The 27548-nt window shown below is 32.6% G+C and overlaps 1 protein-coding gene across 1 annotated transcript; it reads left to right on the top strand.

Moving 5' to 3' along the window:
- Positions 1-666: 666 nt before the first annotated feature.
- LOC143043213 (uncharacterized) lies at positions 667-25277 on the top strand. The gene is made up of 6 exons (XM_076215626.1): positions 667-762; positions 4219-4364; positions 11103-13460; positions 17080-19233; positions 20007-20141; positions 22011-25277. Exons 2-6 carry the CDS (start codon positions 4244-4246, stop codon positions 22076-22078), a joined length of 4836 nt encoding a protein of 1611 aa, XP_076071741.1. The 5' UTR covers positions 667-762; positions 4219-4243; the 3' UTR covers positions 22079-25277.
- Positions 25278-27548: the final 2271 nt, after the last annotated feature.

The raw sequence follows: 27548 nt of genomic DNA, 5'->3' as shown, positions 1-27548 counted from the left end.
CTTAATAGATCTTAATATATCAGCACTCGTCTTGAGTAACTCAGTTAGTCTCAAATCGGTGGCGTTTAACTATACAGCAGTAATGTTCCTTTGAAATACAAATTCTATGAAAAATTATATTGTAAGTGCTTTGCGCGGCTACATTTCTTGTATGAATTTTTTTGATTTTTTATTATCACTGAACCGTTTATGTTAGCCGGCATTGTCATAGTGGATCATAGTGATTGAAGTTTGAAATTCATGTCGATCAACCATCGTGTCCTTTTAAATTGAATTAATGTATATATCATGGAAAATTGCTCTGACAAGTCAGCGCTCAGTCGCATCATAGTCATTAGACATCATCATAGGCTTAAATATTACTTGTGATCACTTGTTAAAGCCGAATTATAATATTGTTTGGGAAAGTTGATATCACCAGAGACATATATACACATGTGTATATGTCTCTGATATCACATGCAGACAATTTAAAAAAAAACTATTAGGAATCTACTAGGTTCAAAATGTGTTCTGAGATTACAATTGAAGTCATAATTATACAAAATTAATTATTGTTTTGTAGGGACAAGATCACGAAGATTATTGATTTAATGCAATCACAAAACATTTAAATTTCGCGCTAAATAAGCTTTAACGTTCCCAGAGTTCCTCAAATTCTAGAGCATGCGTTTGAAGGCAATTGCAAATGGCGGCATCTGTTTTTGTTCAATGGCGTTAACGATATCAGTATATTTCATGGCTTCATCGTCACAAGTTTAGGTCAGTGTTGGTCTAGGAAAGATGTGCATTTAACAAATGCGCAATGCATATGTCCAATGTAGTGCAACATGATAGTTGTGCGTTCAATTATATCGAAAAGTGTTCATTTTCCTAACCGTAGGGTCGAATGTGGTTGCACGATTTTGATGTTGATGTTCATTACTCCCATATTTGACAATCTGTTCAACTTTTATCATGTAACACCTTTTAAAAAGTACATGTCATTACAAGGAACAACAGGTTAAATATCTTATAAGTAACAAAACAAACGCGTCTCTCTTGCATAAGTCCGTTGTACCTCTCGTATTTTGCATTTGACTTTGCAGAAAAGGAAACTACTGTAAATCGCTATATCAATAGTCTCCGATGTCGTTATATCACAGTTGCATTGAAAATAGTATTTTATAACCAGGCAAATGTGTTGCTACCAAGCAGTCTACTTTTTCATGTTTTTAACTCGATTCAAGAATTAGTGCACCCTGTACCACTCTGCCTCGAGCTCTGGTACATGTGAGGGAGTTCGTCTTCATTATAGAGGCATAAGCTGACAATTCATGTTTATCTATTTTACCCGAATTATCATCTTTTATAATATTTGTAACTATGTAAATCTTAAATTACTAAAAAGTTAATGCATGGAAGGGTTAAAATGTTTCTGCAATTTATGTGTATTATCATGACATAATTTAGTCAAAATAATTATTATACCTTTCAACGCTATACATGGCATATGCCGCGATGACATACTGCTATTCGTGGCATATGCTGCGATGACAACAGATTTTTCATCAAGACTCTTAAACCGTTCGGTTTTCATTTGGGTCCCTCTCTAATTTTCCTTGTATGAATCGAGGATATACAAGGTCTCATTTGTGCTTTAAATCCAGGCAATTTTTACTGTAAAATCATGCAGTAGAAGGAAAATAAAAACAAATATTTTGACAAATGCAAATGGCGGAAATCGGAAACGAAGCTGTAAATATGGAAATATTTCAGCATTTCTATGGCGAAACTGACGACGAGGATTAGTTTAAAGGTTTCTTGTTATCTCAATGTGTTTATTACATTTAATTTGTGTGGGAAATATGATTTGATCGATCATTTCGAGACGTAGAAAAAGGGGGGAAAACTGAGGTAGACTGAACATTTTGAGGACGGAGCCACTGATTCATGTGATTTTTACATAATATGTTGTGTATGGTGCAATACGCTACAGAATCGAGCAATTGGTGTCTTCTTTATTATAATATATGGCAGATAAAACAACAAAAAAGTAGTTTTTATTCAAAATTCAACACAGATGTAATAAATTACACCTTTTACCTGTTAATTACCTGAAAATGCAGGTAACCTGATAAAAATTTTACTGAAATAACTGCCTAAGATTACAGTTCATACTATCCTGCGCATTTTTCATGCAATAACTTTCTCTGTATCTCTTATAATAAAAAAATGAAAAGGAATAAACTGTTCTAATGAATGAACACAAAAAAAATACAGCAGCAGCAGCCAATTTTCCATTTTTTTGTGTAGCGTTGAAAGGGTTAAATTATTTTGCTTTGAAACTTTTCTGAAACGCCATAAGACTCAAAATGATGGTCATTATTTCCAGTTTGACTTTGTCAGAGATTTAAATTAAAATGTAAAGCTGAAACCTCATCAAGACACTTCACGTTTGTTGTATGAAATACATTTTTGCACTGAACTCAGTAAATTTGACAGATGATAATTTCTTGAAAATATACATGTAAAACAAAAGTTACGGAAACTTGAGTCTGTGACTGTCAAATTTTACCAAGATTGGTGCAAAAAAATATTTTATGATCAAAATGAAATCAGATAATTGTGATGTATAATTATAATAAGAACACACACACAAATCAAATCAAAATCAAAAGCTTTATTTAACATGTTTAACATGTTTTAAGTCTGCATGTCACTTAACAACATCATAAGCCCTTCTAGCTTTTATAAAAAATAGATACATTTACAAAATAAGTATACACAATACTAATATTATTATGGAACATAAGACATGGAAAATATATTTCATGCACATTATAGCAAGGCTGAACTAATTAAATACTATGTATTTACATATACAACAAAACTGTACAGATCAACCTGGCTGCTGAGTAAATCTCAAAAACAACAAGTTTTCACAGAGAAATTGACAGAAAACAATGTTATCTATTTCAACTTCTGCCATATTTGGATCATGCGATTACCATGATCAGTTTACAACCAGTGCTTAGTTATAAGTATATATTTTAGTATAAATGCATTGTTTCAACTTATGATGAATAATTCAAGTTGCATTTACATTTGTTAGGTTATAATTAATTAAATTTTTATATTTTTTTATGTCAAATATTGCATATTTAATAAGATGAAATGTTTAATTTGATAAGAATCTGGCTGATTGGACCCCTATTTTGTATATGGCTAATTAAAGGCAGGATAGACAATAGACATACAATTTTATTTGACCTAAATTGGAATTGAATATATATTTTGAGTATTGTTTACCATGTTTACAGCCGATTGCATTGAGTGTGTAGGCAAAGGTAATATCGTTGGTTAGCTTGCTGAACTGTGAAGTAATAACTATGTAAGGCATAATACCCTCCTTTTGAGGTAGCCTAGTCCTACAGACAGATAGATTGGTTATCTGTTGGGCTAGTCTACTCTTAAAAAATGTTAAAGGATGATAGTTTACCCTACCTAATAATGACTTAACAGTTCAGCTAGCAAGCAAGCTAACCAAAGATATCCTTGCCTACACATTCAATGCAATCAGCTGTAATGATTTCTCTAGTTTTCCTGCTGTGACAATGTTGTTCAGTATTGTAGTTTTTTATGCCCCACCTACGATAGTAGAGGGGCAATATGTTTTCTGGTCTGTGCGTCCGTTCGTCCGTCCGTCTGTCCTGCTTCAGGTTAAAGTTTTTGGTCAAGGTAGTTTTTGATGAAGTTGAAGTCCAATCGACTTCAAACTTAGTATACATGTTCCCTATGATATGATCTTTTTAATTTTAATGCCAAATTAGAGGGTTTACCCCAATTTCACGGTCCACTGAACATAGAAAATTATAGTGCGAGTGGGGCATTCGTGTACTGAGGACACATTCTTGTTTAAAAAAGATTTTGGAACTGAAGGTTGTATTGAATTATATGGTAATGCTTTCTATTGTAAAAGATAGTTGTTTTTAAGTTTTAGTGAAAATGAAAGAACTGTTAAACTGTGGATTGTTTATTTTTCGTAGACTGTCAAAGCAATAAGTTTTCATTTATATTCAATTACTTAAGGGCTTTGCCTCAAAATATCCTAGTGAGAACCTTGCTAATAAGAACCCTCACTAATTTCAGTCCTTGCTTTATCAATATAATGTATATATCTCATTTTGCTACAAGGAAGTTAAATCAAAGAAATTGAAATCTTCATCTTTTTCTCAGGTGGTTCCATGCCATCACTGTGAGGATGGGTCCTCAAGAGGACTACATCGAGACAGTCTTCACATGTGAAGGAGATATCAATGACCCAAACCTTCAGTCGCGATTGGAAGATTTTCAAAGCCAGCTCAAAGAACTCTTATCAACAGGTTAGTAATTTTTACTGTGTCTGCAACTGTTTGTAGCAGAATATCAAACAGACTGAGATCTAAAGTAAATCAAATGTGTGATTTTGGATTTTGGATTTCTTTTTAATAGATTTACAACATATAAAGCTTTATATTTCAGAAGGTAGAAGATCTAGATATTTGATATCTTGTATCTAGATGCATTGACTTTTCTGTCTTAAATTATGTCCATAATTGATCTTATTTTCATTGTTCAGTAACTTCTTGAGAAAAGAAAATCATATTAATGACAAATGAATAATTTTATGTGTAATAAGACAATTACATGCATATTTGGTATATAAGTTCATTGCCTGATATGCATGTCTATCAAACAAGGCAGGGATATTCATGACCTGTTTTATGATGGCACCCCGCCATCGTCAATTTCAAATGGTCCCCAATATCATAAAAAAATTATTGTTTTTATACGACCGCAAAAATTTTAATTTTTCGTCATATATTGCTATCACGTTGGCGTCGTCGTCTTGCATTGCGTCGTCGTCGTCCGAATACTTTTAGTTTTCGCACTCTAACTTTAGTAAAAGTAAATAGAAATCTATGAAATTTTAACACAAGGTTTAAAACCACAAAAGGAAGGTTGGGATTGATTTTGGGAGTTTTGGACCCAAAATTTTAGGAATTAGGGGCCAAAAAGGGCCCAAATAAGCATTTTCTTGGTTTTCGCACTATAACTTTAGTTTAAGTAAATAGAAATCTATGAAATTTTGACACAAGGTTTATGACCACAAAAGGAAGGTTGGGATTGATTTTGGGAGTTTTAGTTTAAACAGTTTCGGAATTAGGGGCCAAAAAAGGGCCAAAATAAGCATTATTCTTGGTTTTCGCACAATAACTTTAGTATAAGTGAATAGAAATCTATGAAATTTTAACACAAGGTTTATGACCACAAAAGGAAGGTTGGGATTGATTTTGGGAGTTGAGGTCTGAACAGTTTAGGAATTAGGGCCAAAAAGGGGCCCAAGTAAGCATTATTCTTGGTTTTCGCACCATAACTTGAGTATAAGTAAATAGAAATCTTTGAAATTTAAACACAAGGTTTATGACCATAAAAGGAAGGTTGGGTTTGATTTTGGGAGTTTTGGTCCCAACAGGTTTTTAGGAATAAGGGGCCCAAAGGGTCCAAAATTGAACTTTGTTTGATTTCATCAAAAATTGAATAGTTGGGGTTCTTTGATATGCCGGATCTAACTGTGTATGTAGATTCTTAATTTTTGGTCCCGTTTTCCAATTGGTCTACATTAAGGTCCAAAGGGTCCAAAATTATACTTAGTTTGATTTTAACAAAAATTGAATCCTTGGGGTTCTTTGATATGCTGAATCTAAAAATGTACTTAGATTTTTGATTATTGGCCCAGTTTTTAAGTTGGTCCAAATCGGGGTCCAAAATTAAATTTTTTTTGATTTCATCAAAAATTTAATAATTGGGGTTCTTTGATATGCCAAATCTAACTGTGTATGTAGATTCTTAATTTTTAGTTTGTTTCAAATTGGTCTACATTAAATACCAAAGGGTCCAAAATTAAACTCAAATCGTCCAAAATTAAACTAAGTTTGATTTTAATAAAAATTGAATTCTTTGGCTTTTTTGATATGCTGAATTTAATCATGTACTTATATTTTTGATTATGGGCCCAGTTTTCAAGTTGGTTCAAATCAGGATCCAAAATTATTATATTAAGTATTGTGCAATAGCAAGAAATTTTCAATTGCACAGTATTCAGCAATCGCAAGAAATCTTCAATTGCACAGTATTGTGCAATAGCAAAAAATCAGGGCTCGACATTAACGCTTGTCCGATTGTCCGGGACAAGTGCACACAGGTGTCGGGCAAGTAGATTCACCATACTACTTGTCTGATGGGACAAGTGAAAAATCAAGGTCAGATAAAAATAGATCAAATTCAAGACTTATACATTCCCAAAAATATGAATGATTGTTTTATTGATCATACTTAATGAAATAATTATTCATTGATTGAACCAGACACATATAAAACTTGTATAATATGTCTCTGATTTGGAGTATTGAACATGCTGGCAGCCATTGACCAGGGGGATATAAGTAAGGGGAAAGAAACCAATGTTAATGTATCTTCTTAGTATAAGCTGCCTTGAATTAGGAGCACCTCATATGGAGTTTTACCTAAACTTTAAAATATTAAATTAAAGTATGTTTCATTTGATTTTGCTTTTATGCATAACAATACAATAAAAGAGGTTTTATTTGATAAGATCTATGACATGTGATATAAAAATTTAAGATGAAAAAAAAAAAAAAATCTAAAAAGGCAGATTTTTTAGTGAAATGTGTATGTACTCCATGATCATATATCAATGTATATACAAATCAAAATAAATTGTAAAAGCTTGTTTTGACATCATCAATAAATTAAAAAGGTTTACTCATATACATGTTCAAGGTGGCCAGGTGTATTTACATCCTTGGTTTAACCCATACCACTACTAAAGAATGAATAGGTCCATAGGGGAACGTAGTGGTTTGGGAAGAAATGATGATTTAATGATTGACAAATGATAGTGACATTGAGTCAGAGAACACAGTCTTGCAAAAAAACTTTCATTCTGAAATAATGAAATGTATTTTGATGCGGTATTCATATAACATTACAAAATGCTCCTCAAAGCCCAAGTGTTATTATTGCATAAATCATCAATATGTTAGATTTTCAATTATGAATTCGGACAAGTGAGTTAAGAGTTCGGACAAGCTGATTTTCTTGCCACTTGTCCGAAGGGACAAGTTAGAAAAAATGTTAATGTAGAGGCCTGAAAATGTTCAATTGCACAGTATTGTGCAATATCAAGAAATCTTCAATTGCACAGTATAGTGCAATAGCAAATATTTTCTATTGCACAGTATTGCGCAATAGCAAGAAATATCTAATTGCACAATATTGTGCAATAGCAAGAAATTTTCAATTGATTGGAGTTATCTTTCTTTGTCCAGAATAGTAGTTGAATCAACTTAAATCATTGTTTTATACAATGCACAATGTATATTCACTTTTACTACCAACTGATAAATTAAAACACTCTTTACCATTCAGTGATAACAAGCACTTTTTGTTACATTTTAATATTTTATGATGTATTTAAATGAGTAGTTATTGTTGCAAACTCCATTAGAAATTTGAATTGAGATCAGTTTTGAAAAAAGGGAAAGGGGGATGTGAAAAAAATATGGTGGGGGGGGGGGGGGTTTAATTTTTCTCATTTCAGATTTCATAAATAAAAAGAAAATTTCTTCAAACATTTTTTTGAGAGGATTAATATTCAACAGCATAGTGATTGCTCAAAGACAAAAAAAATATTTTAAGTTCATTAGACCACATTCATTCTGTGTCCAAAACCTATGCTGTGTCAACTATTTAATCACAATCCAAATTTAGAGCTGAATCCAGCTTGAATGTTGTGTCCATACTTGCCCCAACCGTTCAGGGTTCAACCTATGCGGTTGTGTAAAGCTGCGCCCTGCGGAGCATCTGGTTTATATCTATCGCCATATTTTGTAGCAAATATAATCGAATGCAGGCACTTTCATTACCCTAAGGCTTTTTGTATGATAATCCAAGTTTATCAAGTCTAACACATGCTTCTTTATTGACTTACGCAATCATTTATATCCCCTTTAGGGAGCTACCATTTGATTTTTATGGGGGGGCTAGGATGAAATTTGAAAAAAATAGGCAGGACAGGAGTTTTGAGTAAAAAAAAAAGGCAGGATGAGACACTTGCAAAAAAAATATTTCAGGACTACAATTTAGGTAATAAAAAGTCAGTATAAACTTTTAAAAAAAAAGCAGGACCGAACAGAGTGAAAAATAAAAAGGCAGGACAGAGATTACAGCTAAAAAAAAATGCAGGACAAAATTTTTCATCCTAGCCCCCCCCATAAAAATCAAATGGTAGCTCCCTTATAAACATGTACAAAATAAAACGTGAAACAGAAAATAATGTCACGCCATATAACAAGAATACAGCAATAAAGATAGTATCACTTTTCAAGTTAAAAAAGTTAAAACATAAATATTAACTGTGAAGATATCTTGTATCGTAATTCCAAACTGATTTTGTAGTTTAAAATCAAATTGATACTTACGGTTTACATTTAGAATTGAAAGATGCATGTTGCATAGTGATAATATATAATACTATGCAATTTGCTATTAAAAACCTATTCAGTCATAAACATTTGCCCCCCAATCTCTTCAAGCTTTTCAAAACACTTATGAATCCTGTTGTTGTTGATACTGAAAATCAGCAATACCGGTTTATGACTTCTGAATTTGACAATGAAAAACATGTATCCCTCAGTTTCAAACCCCCTAAACAACTACCAAAATAGCAAGAAAATTCATGGGTTTTGTCATTCTCGACTAAGGGGAGCCATGCAGAACTTGGTATTGGAATTGTTACAATGACAATTAATGAAAATATTAGTTAATCTATAATTAAAATTCAAATAAATACAATTTAGATAAGCAATGTGTCCACTTGATCACGCTACATCGTACATCATAGACAAGGGTTTTCGTCGTGGTGAAAGTTCCTCCATCCTTCAATTTTCATCGCTGGATGATGGAGATCCCTGAAGGGCTAGGGTTTTCCTGAAATCTGACTGCCCAGCTTTTGAAAATATTGATTTTGCAAGTTAAAATTCTGTCAGTTAAAAAGTAGTAATTTTTTTTTAAGGATTTAAGAGATTGGAACCAGTCACTTATTAAAATGAAATGTAGTTACAAAGATCAAATGAAGATTGGGAAAATTTTAAATGAAATGTAGTTACAAAGATCAAATGAAGATTGGGAAAATTTTTAATGAACTGATTATCATAAAACTCAGATCAAGTACGAATTAGGGTAGCATCGCTTTAATTGTTCTTCAGTAATGTCACTTTATCAGAATGCAATGGGGGGCATCATCTATGTCCCATGGACACATTCCCTATTTATATCAAGAAAACAATCGTAAAAAGAAAGATTCTTTCAAAAACTAATAAGCAATCATCACACAAACAGGTTGAAATCAAAACAATATATACTTTTAATCATGAGTAGACATCCATGATTATTGATAAACAAAACTTTGGGAATCAGGCATATAAACAAGGTTATATCATTTAAGTGATAAAATGTTTATCCAAGTAAGAACACTGTTGTAGTCCTTAAATACTTCCATTAGTTTGAACTGGATAGTTAAAGAAATAAAATTTCATATTTGCTCCTGCTACCTTTAGCTGAGATTTAAAACAGTGCTTATTAGTCCCCTACCGACAAAGTCGAAGTTGACTTTTGGTTTGCACTTCGTCGGTAAGGGACTTGAGGTTTGCGCTACGTCTGTTCGTGAACGGTCTGTGTGTATCCATCCGTTAGTATGGCAAATCAGTTTTCCACACTTTTTATGCCCCCATTTATGCCCCCGACCTAGCGGAGGGGGCATTAAGCTTTACCCTTGTCCGTCTGTATGTACATGCGTCCCAAAGTTGGTTTCCGTTCCCTTACTTTAGTTTGTCTCAACAAATGTTTATGAAACTTATACACAATGCTTATTACCACTATTTACAAATCAGGTTTGAATTTTGGTGGTGTTACTTTTACCGTTCTAGAGTTATGCCCCTTTACAAATGGAAAAATTGCTTGATTTTCCATTTCCGTTTCCTTACCTTAGTTTGCCTCAACTAAATGTTATGAAACTTTTACACAATGCTTATTACTTCAAAATACAGATCAAGTTTGAATTTTGGTGCCGTCACATTTACTGTTCTAGAGTTATGCCCTTTACGAATGGAAAAATTGCTGGAAAATTTCAAAATATCAATCAAAAATTTGTGTTTTAAATTGTAGTATCTTCCTAAATGTCCATGATTATAGTTAAATCTACTACAATCAATGCTTTTTAAAATCTTCTATGAAAATTGAAGTTGTCTTTCTTAGAATGGTTGTTGAATCAACTTAAACCAAAGCTTTATACAATGCCATTTTCAATTTTACTACCAACTGATAAATTAAAGCAATTTTTACCATTCAGTGCTTACAAACACTTTGATTATAATTACCATTCTAGGTTTATGCCCCTTTACAAATGGAAAAATTGCTTAATTTTTTCGTGACTGTTCTCTGAACTTAAGTTTGTCTTAACTTAATTTAATGAAATGTATATATAATGCTTATTACCACTAAACTCAGTTTAAGTTCAAATTTTGGCATCTTCACTTTTACAGTTCTTGAGCTATGTCCCTTTATAATGTTATATGATAGCAGGGACATCATCTGAAGGGACACATTCCCCATTTATTTCCTTCATTCTTGAAGATATTGATTTTAAATTTGGAATATAGTTTATCATAACAAGTTACAGATCAAGTTCAAATTTTGTCCTGGTCTGATGATTTTGGGCAGAGTTATGGTCCTTGGACTTATAAAATTCAATCAAATAATCAGTTTTCCACATATTTTTCGTTCATGCTTTAATATATATTGACTTGATATTTGTTATTTAGTTTACACCATGACAACTTAGAGACCATGTAGATCAAGTAAGCATTTTGATCCAGTACAATGAATTCTTAACCGGTAGGGGACTATGTATAATGATGTATTGCCATGCTATGTTTATTTACTAATGATTACACTGACAACATGTTTATATAATAATATTTACTACTTGCATTTTGCAGATAAAAGAAAGCTGATTTTAAAGAAAGTAGAACCTTGGAATAGTGTGCGTGTGACATTTAATATACCAAGAGAAGCGGCATGGAGACTGAAACAACTTGCACAACAAGGCAATGTTACTCTAAGGCAGCTTGGAGTATTAGCTGTTCAGATAGAGGGAGATCAGCTTATTTCACTGACAATTGCAGGAAGAAATAATGCAAGAACACAACTTATTTTTAGGACAGCAGATGATACTGTTGATGCTCCTAACTTATCATTACTTGACTCTGGAGGGGGAGCCCATGATTATGGGTCTCCAGGTCCTACCAACGTTCAGTCAACCCGTAGGAATATTGCAGACTATCTTCGACAGGGGGCATCTATATTTGATTCCATTCTTACACCAGAGAGTGAAAGTGCTCAGAATACTGTGCATGTAGGAAGGAATCCTAATATAATTGGGGGTGCAAATTTCCATACTGACAAAAATATTCAAAATGTTGCATCTCATACAGCTTCATCCAGTAAAGCACAAGGTCCTTCATACAGTCATTTTCCAGCTGAAATTGAACAAAATGCTGTAGGTATGGATAAACCTCCTCCACCCTATCCTGAGGGGAGTGCTTGGGTTAATAATATAGCAAGGGGCATTCGAGGAATTCCTCCAACAACAAGCCCATTACTGGTCAATTTATTACAAACTGATCCTGCCTTCGCATTAGCTGGAATGAACAATTTTATGAACTCTAAAATGATACCGCCACCCCCAGAATCAAGTCCACCGTTAAAGAAAAAGCGTAAACCAAGAAAGCCAAAGGCGGGTTGTGAAGGAGAAGCTACTATACAAAGTGTTTCAAATCCCATTTTATCGTCTTACTCTATGCCGACATCTGGTAGTGGAAATAACATTCTACCTGTTCCTATGGTAACACAGGCTTTGGCAGCTAACACTCAACCTTCAGTTACTTTTTCTAAATCTGTGCCATCAACATCAGAAATGATGTTTTCTTCAGTTAATGATGATAGAGCAAATTATCCTGAAGTTGTGAGTAGTAAGGCTTTAATTATGTCATCTACAGGGACTGAACCAATATTACCAGAGAGCACTGTAGGAAAGATCATAAATCCTTATACAGGACATCTGGAACCAATGGAGCATTCGGATTCTAATCCTGCCAAAAACTGTGTAACATTTGATAGACTTTCACCTCTAGGATTGAATAGTCGTGAACAAACACTGCTGTCCAAAGAGAGAATGAATCATATAATATCACATAACAAGTTACCAAGTACTTGTAACTCAAATATGCCAGCATCAAGTACATACTGTTCTGTTCCTTTACAGCAGTGTCAAACAAATTCTGCATTGACTGTGGGATCTCGTATTCAAGGCAGCGAATCATTATCTGTGACTGTATCTGCTAGAAGTAGTAGTTTGGCATTATCGTCATCACAAAATTACAATTTAGTGCAATCTAGTCCCATAGCAAGTGTCAGTAAACGGTCCAATATTCTATTAGATATGTCTGGAAAAAGTAACTTTCCATCACAAACTTGTTCTATGAGCATTTCTTCAAATAAAGATCTGTACAAAACTGCAGCATTACATGGTCATCACATCACAGTTTCCAGTGGTTCTAGAACAAGCACTGCTGAATCTACTTACTCATCTCATAAACATTTATCCAATAAGGACCATATGAAATTTATCACTTCTGAAAATTTGCTCAACCCTCTGAAAAATCCAGCCAAAAAAACAGGCAGCTGCTCGAACAGTAGTACTGGTGTTAACACTGAACACTCCAGTCATACAAAATCCATACATGACACTCATATGCAAAATGATATTGGTGCTGTTACTACGGGATGCACAACTGAAATAAATTCTAAAGTGTACTATAATGACTCTGGTGTTGGGAGTTCATCTGAGAGATCAGACGATACACCATCAGAACCTGGTGAATCGGATTTTAAATCTGCTAACAATCACAATCATGTGGAAGAATTTTCTAGATCTGTGTTTAATGAAAATATAGTTCAAAAACAGAATTTGTTAAACAAACCTGACCAACAAGTGATAACTGTTGGCTATGCCATGTCGAATCAACAACAAAATGAGAAGTACAGCAATGATGTTTCGAATATTTTGGCAATTGATAAAGCTCTAAGGCACCCTGCATTGAAAAAGAAAAATAGTGATTTGACTAAAAACAATGATTTGACAGACCATCAAGTGGCAATGATGCATTTATTTAGTAAGAACAAAAAGAAAAGCCCAAAGCATTTCTTGCACGAAGATGTTCTTACAAAGGAACACCTTCAGTTGTTACAGAAAGTTGACAGTATGCAGTATTTACAGGACAATTTTCATCCACATGGTAGGTTTACAAATTAAAAGGAGAAAACACAAACGCATAAATAAATTCAGTTTCAATATTTGTAAGAACCTTTGAAGCCTAAAATTCTAGAACAAGAGTTAACAGAACAGTTACTAGAAAAATAGTTGAAGAAAAAAATTAACAACTGAATGATTCTTTTCAAACCTGTATATTGTATTCAATATGCAGGGTTCCAGATTGAGAATGAAAACAGTTAGCAGGATTTTCAACGGATGCAGAAGATTAAATCTAATTAATATCATATCTTTAATGGCATAGTCCATATTTTGGTGTTTGTCCTCATGATTATAAACTATTTTAAAGAAATCAACCCAACTCTGGCTTGTGTAAACAAATTATGTTAAGTAGTATTATAAATTGTTTTCATATATCATGTATATTGAAAACCATTGTGAAAATCTGACAGGGTACAAATTATCATAGAGGTGTTATATATACTATTTAGTCATACCAGATCTAGAATGATAAGAAAACACCTTAAAATTGTTGTTGCCCTAGATCAATGTTTTTGTACCAATTTATTATTTTCAAGGCAATTCTTTTGAAAACATTCCATCACCTAAGACATGTAAGAGATACATTAAATTATTAGAAATGATTTGTAAATTAAAATCTACAAATAAGTCAACAAAATTGGAATCGTCAATTGACTCAGGATTTTTTTAATTTATGTTTATACGCCTTCTAATTAACTACTGAGTTGACCTCTGAAAACCTGTGATGGTCATAAAAGGGATATAAACATAAATATAGATTTAAGAGAACTTGTGCAATTGAATTTTTCTAGGCCTATTTAATTTCATATCATATAATTTATACAAATATAGGTTAATCATCGTTTTAACCTGTGTAAGAATGATTTTTAACCGGATTTTTGTGACAAAAATGTCGGTTATTGATTTGGGGATGTACGGCGGGCGGGCGGGCGGCAATCAAATGTTGTCCGTGCATTAACTCATGAACCGTTCAACCAAAGCTTTTAAAATTTTAATATGTTGTTACTGACAACTAAATGAAGGTCAAGTTCAATAATGGCGATTTTGACTTTTACCGTTCAGGAGTTATGGTTCTTGAAAGATTGGAAAAATGAAGTTTCCAGTCATGTCCGTGCATTTACGCATGAACTGTTCTACCAAAGCTTCCCAAATTTTAATATGTTGTTACTGATGACAAAATGGAGGTCAAGTTCAATAATGACGATTTTGACTTTTACCGTTCAGGAGTTATGGTTCTTGAAAGATTGAAAAATGGAGTTTCCAGTCGTGTCCGTGCATTTACGCATGAACTGTTCTACCAAAGCTTCCCAAATTTTATTATGTTGTTACTGATGACAAAATAGAGGTCAAATTTAATAAAGACGATTTTGACTTTTACCGTTCAGGAGTTATGGTTCTTGAAAGATTGAAAAATGGTGTTTCCAGTCGTGTCGGTGCATTTTCTCATGAACCATTCAACCAAAGCTTTTGAAATTTTTATATGTTGTTACTGATGGCAAAATAGAGGTCAAGTTCAATAATGACGATTTTGACTTTTACCGTTCAGGAGTTATGGTTCTTGAAAGATTGTAAAATGGCGTTTCCATTCACGTTGTTGCATTTACTCATGAACCATTCAATCTAAGCTTTTCAAATTTTAATATGTTGATACTGATGACAAAATGGAGGTCAAATTTGATATTGACGATTTTCACTTTCACCATTCATCAGTAATGGTTCTTGTGATATTGCCAGGACACAAATAAATATTAATAAATCCGGTTTGCTGTCGTTGTGACAGCCTCTTGTTGTGGATGCAATCAGTCAGTCAAATGATTTACCTTTGTTTCAATTTCATCATGTTCAATGTTGACATTCTTTTCCTTAAAATAACTGATCACATACGATTCATGCATTATCCATCGCTGGCTAAGGAGATAAATTGATATTCTCATGAATACGGAATCAATGTCCATATTGCATCCATCACAAAGTATCAATAGTTGTAATGAGACCTTGATGTTTAATTTTGATCTTCATTGAGGTGGAACAGATCAATGCTTTTCAGATTTTTCGCATAAAGATCAAATAATATATATTCAGAATCATTTTGGTTAACATGATGTACATTTCACACTTTATGGACACTCTATCTAGACTGTATATACTTTTTCAAAGCATACATGTACTGAATAAAGAATAGGGGACAAAAAATATAGAGATTAGAGTTATAATGACCTTTAAAAAAATAAAAAGTATATATATATTGTACAGAAATTACCCCCCATCCAAGACCATCTCATAATATATCAAAAAAATGTACCTATAAAAAAGAAGATGTGGTATGATTGCCAATGAGACAACTGTCCACAAGAGACCAAAATAACACAGAAATTAACAACTATAGGTAACAGTATGGCCTTCAACAATGAGAAAAGCCCATACCGGATAGTAAGCTATAAAAGGCCCCAATATGACAATGTAAAACAATTCAAACTAGAAAACTAACGGCCTTATTTATATAAAAAAAAATGAACGAAAAACAAATACGTAACACACAAACAAACGACAACCACTGAATTACAGGCTCCTGACTTGGGACAGGCACGTACATAAATAATGTGGCGGGGTTAAACTTGTTAGCGGGATCCCAACCCTCCCCTAACCTGCATGACCTGGGACAGTGGTATAACAGAACAGCATAAGAATGAATGCACCTATCCTGTTATAAAAAAAATTGGTGTTCAGCAACATTGTCAAAACAATCGCCACATGTTAGATGTTTATAGCACAGTAATGTATTACAGCTATTTCTATTTATAATCAAGATATCATTGTAAATCTATTTGAGTATCCAGAGTACATTTCTAGATGTAGATCATTGAATTTATAACAAGAGTTTAGACAAAGACTGAATCAAACTTCATCAAACATTGCTCTTGTAATAACTATGTAAAGATCTATGCCTCTGTGTTTTGGTGTATATCAACATATATTAAACCTGTTTTTTTAATTGTTTATTGAGGAAATGAAATGGGTGAAAAAATGCCAAGAAAGCAGTATTTTACATCTAATTCTAATATAAGAAAAATAGTACTTTGCAGGAATAATGACTGCTATCAGGTGTATTAGTATGACATTGTCTTTTTTTTTTTATATTTGAATATTAAATGTGGTATGATTGCAAATGAGACAACTCTCCACAAGAGACTAAAATGACACAGAAATTAACAACTATAGGTCACTGTACAGCCTTCAACAATGAGCAAAGCCCATACTGCAGTCAGCTATGAAAGGCCCCAAAATGACAATGTAAAACAATTTAAACGAGAAAACTAATGGCCTTGGTTCTGTCAAGGATTTGTATAGTATTACTATACAAATCCTTGGTTCTGTATAAAAAATTAACGAAAAACTAATATGTAACACATAAACAAACATCAACCACTGAATTACAGGCTCCTGAGGAATGTTTGCATATAAAGTTGCATTTAACATATGCTCCCTGATTAACATGATTAAATATGTACTAATTTAATCAGCTACTTTGTTTTCTAGTTGTTATATATATCAATGCTATAAAGTTTTAACTGTATTCACTCTGATCATATAATTCATTTCAGGGAAACAAGATAAATCAAATCAGCATTTATTGTCAAATTCAAGGCTGGCTGTCCCTAGTAGAATAGATAATCTACATTCTCCAACAAGCATACAAACTAGTGCAAGAACTCCTTCTCCAAGATTGTTTGCAAATCATGATCCGAAAGAAACAAGTGACATCAACATGTGCAATAAAACTAGACATAACGTTGATAAAACACCTGTTTCTGAAATGGAATCAATGCAAAATGATATAATTTCATCTTATTTGACACAGAAAAACCATGAAAGAAAAGCTAAATCACCAATAAGTGGGAATTTAACTGTATCAGCAGCTATGGAATTGATCTCTTTAGAAAATATGATGTCTGTGAATAGTGCTATAGGTAAACATGCAGAAGGAATGAATGCTCAGGGTATTCTAAAAAATGACTTGAACAATATAAAAAGACCGGAAAATATTCTTGGATCAAGTGAAAATGACGTTACAAAACTATCAAAGTCTGGGTCGTACAAACGAAGATCTCCTGCTTCAGCATTGTTAAATCCATTACCGCAGCAATTTTTTGATCCGAAAAAATTGACTGAATCTGTTCAAAAACTAGTTAAACCTCTTCTTCCTGAATCATCAACTCTACCTCATTCTCAGAGACGTTCACCAGGATCAGTGGGTTCTAGAGCCTGCACTTCTCCTCAGTCACTAAAAAGTGATGGACTAAAAGATTCCATGGACAGTTCAGACAATGTGATAAATGGTCCAATGGAATCGGATCTAACTCTAAACAATGATAACCATGTAGTAAATAGTGATATTTTATCAAATTCCTCTTCAGATCCTCTGAAAACAGAAGCTGAAAATGGAGTAAAAAATAGTTTAAACTCTTCAATTTTTAACCATGTTTTAAGTGAAAAAACTCCCAAATCAAATGATGCACATGATAGTGACAAGAATGGTGATTGTAGAAGTGATACTAGAAACTTAGGATCTGGAAATCATTCCTTACCTTCTCAGGAAAGTGCTCCCTCTAGTGTTAGTGCTGTTTCTAATATTTATAACCAGTCAAACAAATCTGGTTCTGACAGTAGTTTTAAATACTCTTCTGAGCAAAATATTCAGGAGAATCATAAACAAAATGCAAGTGATCATGTGAAAGTGCCAATTGAGGTTTCAGTAATGGATTCAACAAGCTTAGAATCAACTGTTACAACATCAAAAATTGACCTTTCTAAAGTGCCAACAAATAATAATGGTTCAGGAATAAATCCTATAAATCCTGAAAATGATAAATTGCTTGAAAAAAGTGTGAAAAATAAAAATTTGAACAAGAAATCTGATAGTTCGTGCAATACAGGTGTTGAATATTCTTCATTAAAAGTTAACTGTGATTCTGAAAAAACTTCTCCCAAATCTAGTCAGAAATCTACAAGTGTGTCACCAGTGAAAAAAGGTAAATCAGATGAAAAGGGACCTATCAAGCTTCATCTTTCTCATGGCATTATAACAAATTCACAACCATTTAGCAAAGAGGAGTTAGCAAATGAAACTAATATAACTGTGATAACACGATCCGATCATAGGAAGAGCGAAAACTCTGCAGGGGAACCAACTGTTCCACCATTAGTGTTGAAGGTATCTCGAAAACCAGCTGTTGTTGAACCAACTACAGAACAAAAACAAGAGGAATCTCAATCACTAACTATGTCTCTCAGAGCAAGGAAAGCATCGGATGCATCTGAATCAACACACAATTTAAGGCCACCTAAACCAGTACGTCAGAAATCTGTTGAACAAGAAGTGGAACAATATAAAATAGTGGATGATCCTTCATCTAAATCTCTGAGGCAGTCAAGAAGAAGAAAAACTACATCGGACAGTGAACCTGCACAAGATTCAGATAAGAGACTTCATATTGAAAACTGTTCAGAAGAAACTGATGAGAAATTAGGTAAAAGTGAAGAAATGCAAACTGAAATTGGTGAAGGTCTTACATTATTTGATACTGTGAAAAGTGGTCTTAGAGCTAGGACTCAAAATAAACCTGAAGAAAAGATCAAAGTTAGTCCTAAAGAGCTAAAACAGAGCAAAAGTGTTGAAGAAGACAATGTGAAACGTAACAGTCAAAATCGCAAGAGTCGACAGTCACCAACCACCATTGACAAACAACAAACTAAAGGTATTTCATGATATTGTTAAGTTTTTCTTAAATGTTAGAAAGAAATACAGAAACAAACATGAAAAACAGTTTAGGTTAATAGTTAATACATAATTTTTATTTACATAGACATGATAGAAATAAGAAGAAAATCTTTTCAAACTTAACTTACACAGTCAGGGGACTTACTTAAATCAGTGATTTTCTAAATCACTGATTCAAGTAACATTATTTCCATAAAGGTTGGAAGTTAGAGTTGTCTTTCTTTAATAATCACAGTGATATTGTTGTCTTTTTTCAAAACTACCTCTACCGTTTTTTATTGGGAAAAATGCATATTTTTTATTGAAATTGGGAAATTTGTATATTTTATTCTAAACACATCTCCAATTTTTTGCTGACCTTTGCTGTCTTTTTTGCACTGTTTTTTCTTGTATATTTTGGTTGTCAGACATTTTCAACCTGAAAGATACTTTTCGGAGAGGGAAAAGAAACAGAAGCAATGATGGTACTTAATGCATTGAAAACTACCTGTGTTACAAACACCATGATGATTCTGATCAGAAAACCGGATCTCAAAAGTGCTTTCTAATATCAAAATAATAAAATGAATACGATATTTACAAACATTACTACCAATGCCATCACTGTTTGGGGAAAATGTAAAACTTTTTGGGAGGAATTTTAAGCCATTTTTTTTTCAGTAATTGGGAATTTTCTCTAGGGGAAAAGGCTGAATTTCGGCTGTTATTTGAGGCAAACAATATCACTGTAATGCATTATATAATTTGTAGAAGCTAGAGAAAAGTCACCTGGAAGAATTGTTAGAACTAGAAGTGGACAGATTTCCCCCAGTGCTGAAGATGATAATAGTAAGAGATCAACACGATCAGCAAAGCCTAAAATTCAGAGTGTTGATACACAAAATGGTATGTTCTGTAACTTTAGGAAAAGCCAGTATGACATTTTTAGCTCACGTGGCCCGAAGGGCCAAAGTGAGCTTATGCCATCACTTGGCGTCCGTCGTCTTCTGTCGTCGTAAACTATTTCAAGAATCTTCTCCTCTGAAACTACTAGGCCAAATACTTCCAAACTTTAACTGAATGTTCCTTAGGGTATCTAGTTTATAAATTGTGTCCGAAGTTTTGATCTATCAACAAACATGGTCGCCATTGCTAAAAATAGAACATAGGGGTCAAATGCAGTTTTTGGCTTATATCTCAAAAATGAAAGCATTTAGAGCAAATCTGACTGGGGTAAAAATGTTCATTAGGTCAAGATCTATCAGCCCTGAAATTTTCAGATGAATCAAACAACCCATTGTTGGGTTGCTGCCACTTAATTGGTAATTTTAAGGAAATTTTGCAGTTTTTGGTCATTACCTTGAATATTATTATAGATAAAGATAAACTATAAACAGCAAAAATGATCAGCAAAGTAAGATCTACAAACAAGTTAATATGACCAAAATTGTCAATTGACCCCTTAAGGGGTTATTGTCCTTTAATGACAATTTTTCACAATTTGTTCATCATATTTGCTAACTTTAAAAAATCTTCTCCTCTAAAACTACTCAACCAAATTCAACCAAACTTCAACTGAATGATCAGTAGGGTGTATAAAATAAAGTTTGTGTTTTATTTTCTATTTCGTCAAAAAACATGGCCGTCATGGCTAAAAATAGAACACAGGGTAAAATGCAGTTTTTGGCTTATATCTCAAAAACTCCAGCATTTAGAGCAAATAAGACAAGAAAGTTAAAGTATTTATTAGGTCAAGGTCTACCTGTCCTGAAATTTTCAGCTGAATTGGGTAACTGGTTTTTCAGGTATTATGCCCCTGAATTGATGATTTTAAAGAAATTTTGCAGTGTTTGGTTATTATCTTGAATATTATTATAGATACAGATAAACTGTTAATAGCAATTGTATTGTGAATCATCAGATTGACCTAGACTGTATCTTAATCAAGTGTAGGGCGAACTCATGCCCATTTCTTTCCAGAGGTTCCTAAGAGGCTTTAAAAGGTATTTCCAGGATAGTACATGGCCTTTGTTACTCCGTTTAATTTACAACAAACATTAATTTATTAATTTAGTTAATAAGGCATTGTTTACCAGGTGAGCGATTCAGGCTCTTGAGAGCCTCTTGTTTTTAATCTCTTTACTAAAGTAAAGCAATTAAAGCAAATCAAATATTAAAGAGTTTACTTCTCAGATTACTTGTTTCAGTCACTGTCAGTGTTTCAATATTAAAGTATGTGTTTAATTTTCTAAAAACTTATGCTAGAATCACTTAAACAGGGCCCAAAAAATAAGTGTAAAACCATTACCTGAAACAATAGTGTAACATCAATTATGGTGAAGGGGAATTAAATATGGGCTTGTTTGTATAGTAATTACTCCTCACACAACTTTATGAACTGACAAATGACTGAAAATGTGTTATTGTGAAAACAAAAAAAAGATTGCATAAACTTCAAATGTTTATGTAATTATAAAATAATATCAATGCCATTTCAGAGAGGGGGCAAAATATACCAGAGAGACATTCAAAGACTTAGTAACATGAACCCCACCAAAAACTCCGATTGATATCAGGTGCCTGGTTCAACTACCTCTCACCTAAACTCAAATTGAAATTTGATGGACAATTACACAAAATATGAGAGTTTTGGAAACTTTGGTATACTGTTATAACCATGCTATTGGAACTTGCAAAAAAAAATCTATTATGTTATGTATGTTAACATAAATGAAAAATATGATTTCATATTGGCATGTGCTATTCTGTTTACAGATGCAACCGATCTACCTCCTCCCCCTCCAAGCAAGAGACGTCGCACCACATCTCGTGACCACAGATAGGAAGCTGTCTCATCTCTGTACAAATGTATATATTGATATATATCCTCATAAATAGCCAGTGTTATTGTTGACAAGAAATGGCATATAATGTACATGATGTAAAATAGTGTATAATTTAATAAGAATAGTGCTTTGATATCCATTGTGTATAGATCATGTGATATTCACTTAGTCTCCCTGTAGACGGGGAGGTTGTACTTTTTAATAAAACACTTAATGGTTTTTGTATTGTGATAATTTTGTTGTAATGATAGAGTTTATAATGATTTTTTTGTTTAACTGCCAGATGGAATATATTTTAATAAGTTTTTGTCTATTGCTGTTTACAAAAGTATACTCTTCACATTTTGTCCATTTAAGTGCATATGTGTATTCTTACAGGTTTAAGTTCTTAATGCTCAAACGAAATTTCTAGTTCATGCTTTTTTTGTTGCATTTTATTTTCCTTATTACCAGTACACAAACTGATATTTGAACATTTTGATAAGTAGAACCTGACTGATATCTCTACCCTTTCTTACCTCATAACTTATTCAGTTTTTAGTTACCAATGAATATGTATGTTTTGGGTCAGTAGAGATCTTTAATTCATTGTAGTTACTGTGCTTAAAGACCTTTATAATAACTAACCAGATACTTAGGAAGCAGGAATTACAGTACTAAAACTTATCATGAAATCCAACACATTGAATCCAATTAAAAAAATACCACTATGAAAAAGTTTAATTACCAAAGTTAACTGTGCTGGTTACTAGTTATATTTGAAATTCAGATGTTATTGTTTTGATTGATCAAAATCGTTTATGGTATTTTTATTACCGTCAATTGACATAAAAACAAAGAAAAACACAAATTACCTGATTATCCTTTATTTAAACAATAAACCTTAAAAGTTTGGACTGTAAAATTCCATAAGTATAATAATAGTATATTTGATAAATACAAATAATCCATTCCTTTTCTCTCATAATTTCTTTTTAGCATATATTAACTGTAACATACATTTGACATAAACAAACAAAAAAAAAACCGAAAAACTTGTAGCTTCTGATTTTACTACAAAATGGAACTTCAGTGCAGTAATATTTATTTCCTTGACATGACTGAACAATAGGGCTCCCTTGATTTCAGTCATGTTGGAAACAAAAGCATTTTATTTAAATGGATAAAATGAGAAGTGTATAACTGTGTGTGAATGCAGAGTATTGCTTTTTGAAGATTGTTTATTTTATAAGGGCTTTGTGTTTGTTGATATATTCTTGTTTTCTAGTCCTCATAGAACTTATCTTTACAATCCTCTTAACAGATTTATTTCTTCCAAGAGTTTATGATTTCAAAGAATGTTGAACAGTACTGAATGTCTGTACATAAAATGTGTATATAATATATATAGTAGTCCATCTAAAACATGTAGGTAATGCTGTTATCGCCATCTTACATTTCACATGCTGGGTCATGAACACTGTTGATTATTGTAACATTTTATAAACATTTTTCGTGTGAGACTCGAGTTTTTAACTTTCTGTCATCAAAGAATAAAATTTTAAAACATTTGGTTCTGGAGATATGACTGGTATGTGTCTGCCATAATCAGTAGAACACCAAACTAATGCTTGTTAACTCTTACCTTGTTAATTGATTTTGTCACTTATATAGGCTTTAATGGTAACATTGTATCCAGTACTGAAAGTGATTTCTTTTTTTTAGAAAGACTCTATATTTTTTCTTAAATACTGAATTACTTTTCTTTACTGGCATTGATTTGATACACACTGCAAGATCTTGCATTAATAATGTTTGGTCTCCAGTATTATATATTTAGTTTTGACTTGACAACTTCCAATTTCAAAAGATTTACTAAATTGTTGTTGAAAAAAGGGTCCTAATCAATATGGAGTTAAGATTTTAGAAAGTTATTGTATTTTAATCAGATATTTCAGTGTTTTTGACTTGTTTATTTTAACCAAAAAGTGATAAATATATTTCTTTTGTTACATATCATGTTAGGAAATAAGTCCTCTGATTTTACATGTCTGTTGTATTTTCTAATAAATTTTGATTATGAGTATATATTATATATGCTTAAGTGTTAACCACTTGTTCAATTCCTGTCCTCCCTTATTATGACATCATTGAAATAGCTGTGCTAATCTATTACATTTTAAAATGGCATGTAACTATCAAAAGTATGAACTTTGACATTTTTAGTGGTTTATTTTATAATTTTTGACAGTTTCCAAGAAATACAGGCTACAACAAAGCAAAGCATTTTACACATGTAGTTTTGATAAGATGTGATGTAGTTATGAACTATATATAATTCTAAAACACCCAGAGCCAACTAGTGCCCTTGTTAACTTGATAAAGCACACAGGAAATTAAGAAGCTTTTAATTGGACTCCCTTTACTATTTACTTGTGGAAAAAATTATATTCACATCCATAAGAATATAAAACTTATAGATTTTCACTTCTGTGTTACCAAGTTCTTTATAAGTTCAGAAATAAACACTAATGGGGTTGTCACTTATTTATTAGATCTTATTACTGGACCAGTTATCAACAACTATCAATTGTTATTAACAAATTCAAATGTTTGAAATCTCACATGTGAAAATTGATGTGCATTGTACTCAAATTTAAAAATCAAAAGTGATCGTAAAGACCAGTTTATAGTATGCATTCATTTTTTTTTTAAAAATATTTGAACTTTTTTGTTGTGACGTAACCGAAAAAAAATCTAATTCTTAAAATTGCTTGATATTTTGATTTAAAATCATTTATAAAAAGTGAAGCACTACAAACCTTTTTTTTTTGGTGTCTAATCCAAATAGGTGTTACAATGATTATCATAAACAAAACCTCACAGAACTTGTAAGCACAGAGATAAAAAAATCTATTACACTGTTATCACTCTATTTAAATGATGTTATAATGGTTATCTGTAAAGCAGGACTATATTGTTTCTTAACACTTACCATACAGTTTTCATTGAAATTGTCTATAAGTTAAGGGATTTATACTTACTGGTGTTTCTAGAAGTTGGAATGAAAAACAAAAACATTCACAACTGTGAAGATCTTCATTCAGACACATATATTCAGAACTAGAATGGGGAGTACATTGGGACACTGTTTGTATTATTAAGTTTGATGTATATGTCTATTTATTCAATCTTTTGTATTAAAACATCATGAAAGTTTTAGTGTTGTTTTTTTTGTTGTCATTATGACTTTTGTCATATACTTATGTGGTGCTGTCTTTATTGTTTTTCTGTAGGCACTTGGTTGCAGTGGGATAACTTGTTGGTAGTGTTTTTATAAGCCTGTTTACAGGACGTATTATGATATACTGTTGTCTGTCTGTCCATCTGTCACTCCACCGTCAACATGTCAGACAATAACTCAAAACACTTGAACCAATTGGCATTAAACTTGGGTAAACTGTTTGCATCTATTGATTTTTATAAATTTTTGATTTTACCTTTCCGAGTTATGGGGTTCATTAATGAGGGGTATTTTCCAGTTTTTGGACAATCACTCAAAAATTGTTTCAGCAGTATTCCTGAAACCTTGGTGAATTGTTTATGTCTATTGATGTTAGCTCCATTTCGATTTTTACAAATTTTAGATTTTTGTATCTGAGTTATGTGATTTTATTGCTCGACATAGGGATAGTGATCCGGCGGCTACAGCGTAATCTAACTTCTTAAAAGGTTTTTAGAAGGTGGGAGACCTGGATGCTTCATACTTAGTATATAAATGCCTCATGTGACGAATTTTCTGTCAGTCACATGTCCAATGTCCATGACCTCTTTTTCATGGTTCAGTGACTACTTGAAAAAAAGGTTAAGACTTTTTGTAATGTTAAATTCTCTCTTATTATAAGTAATAGGATAACTATATTTGGTTTGTGCTTACCTTGCAAGGTCCTCATGCCTGTCAGACAGTTTTCACTTGACCTCAACCTCATTTCATGGATCACTGAACAAGATTAAGTTTTGGTGGTCAAGTCCATATCTCTCATACTTTAAGCAATAGGTCTAGTATATTCGGTGTATGGGCAGGACTGTAAGGTGTACATGTCCAACTGGCACATGTCATCTGACCTTGACCTCATTTTCATGGTTTAGTGGTTATAGTTAAGTTTTTGTGTTTTGGTCTGGTTTTTAGCTCACCTGACCTGAAAGGTCAAGTGAGCTTTTCTCATCACTTGGCTTCTGTCGTCCTGCGTCCGTCGTCCGTAAACTTTTACAAAAATCTTCTCCTCAAGTAAGATAAAGCGAAACCCAACGTCCACGGCTTCCCTCTTCATCTTCACACAATTACTATCATTGTTTTCATAGAACATTGCAAGGTTCATGTTCGGAACCATATCGAAATATATTGGTTTTACTAATGTCCTGCAATCACATAATCTATAATTATGTTTATAAAGAGATAGATTCCTTCTGATAAGAAGTTATCAAGTTTGTATTATATATGCTATTTATAAATTTTATATGTTTGCAATCAATCCTACACTAATATAGCGTTTCGGCGGTATTTTTTATGATAAATAAAATATTGTTATATAGGTCCGCCATCATCAGGGATTGTCCTATATATTTCAAAAATTATGGTTTCTTTACTTTGGTCGATGTCAGAATATCTGATAAATTTCTGTGCCTTTTATAAGCAATTATCGGTGTTTTTGTAAAAACTTCATTGCAAACCACATTATCTCTTATGAGATGCCAATGTTTTAAAAGGTGTTTTCGTAATTTGCTTATGCAAGGATTATATTTAGTAGCCATTACAAGAGGAATTTCCTCTTTACGTTTCCCTTCCTTAGTTGAAAACAAATGTTTTCTCTCTTTGGTTAAGGCTTCATTGAAGCTAGACATGATTTCAGTGTCAGTGTAACCCCTATTTATCAAATTCTGTTTGAACTTTAAGAGAATTTCTCTAAGGTCATTATCATTGTTTGTTGATCTTCTGTAACGAATTACTTCTCCCCGGATAAATGCTTTAAACACGTGCTCCTTATGAGAGCTATTTCTGTGCAAATATAGAAAAGAATTCGTAGGTTTGAAATGGGTTTTCATGTCTAATATATTATCTGCTATAAATCTTCTGCCCTTGAATAAATGAACGTCTAGAAATGTTGTGTCAGATTCTGAAATTTCATATGTGAATTTGAGAAATTTGTGATGGCTATTAGCCAATTTAAAAAATTCTTCAAGTTCAAGTCTTTTACCGTGGTGTATTATTATTCCATCATCCATGTATCTGGCATAATAAAATATGTTTGTCTTGTAAGGAAATGACGAAATAATTTCTTTCATTATTTGATATAATAAAATATTACAACACTCTGGTGCACAGCAGGCCCCAATTGCAGAACCTAGACATTGTTGATATAATTGATCATTAAATTCAAAGATATTATGTTGCAGAACATATCCCAAGAGGGAAACTAAATCATCTGTA

The sequence above is a fragment of the Mytilus galloprovincialis genome, chromosome 1, assembly GCF_965363235.1.
Source record: "Mytilus galloprovincialis chromosome 1, xbMytGall1.hap1.1, whole genome shotgun sequence".
In the NCBI taxonomy this organism is placed as follows: domain Eukaryota; kingdom Metazoa; phylum Mollusca; class Bivalvia; order Mytilida; family Mytilidae; genus Mytilus; species Mytilus galloprovincialis.
Note: the sequence above shows the minus strand (reverse complement) of the source record. Positions and strands in the feature narration are given on the sequence as shown.

What these genes read in the sequence shown, in the direction of transcription:
- LOC143043213 (XM_076215626.1), top strand. Translation starts at nt 4,244, where the DNA reads ATGGGTCCTCAAGAGGACTACATCGAGACAGTCTTCACATGTGAAGGA. An exon ending in GGACAATTTTCATCCACATG is followed by an intron (nt 13,461 to 17,079) that starts GTAGGTTTACAA and finishes AATTCATTTCAG; the next exon opens with GGAAACAAGATAAATCAAAT. An exon ending in GAGTGTTGATACACAAAATG is followed by an intron (nt 20,142 to 22,010) that starts GTATGTTCTGTA and finishes TTCTGTTTACAG; the next exon opens with ATGCAACCGATCTACCTCCT.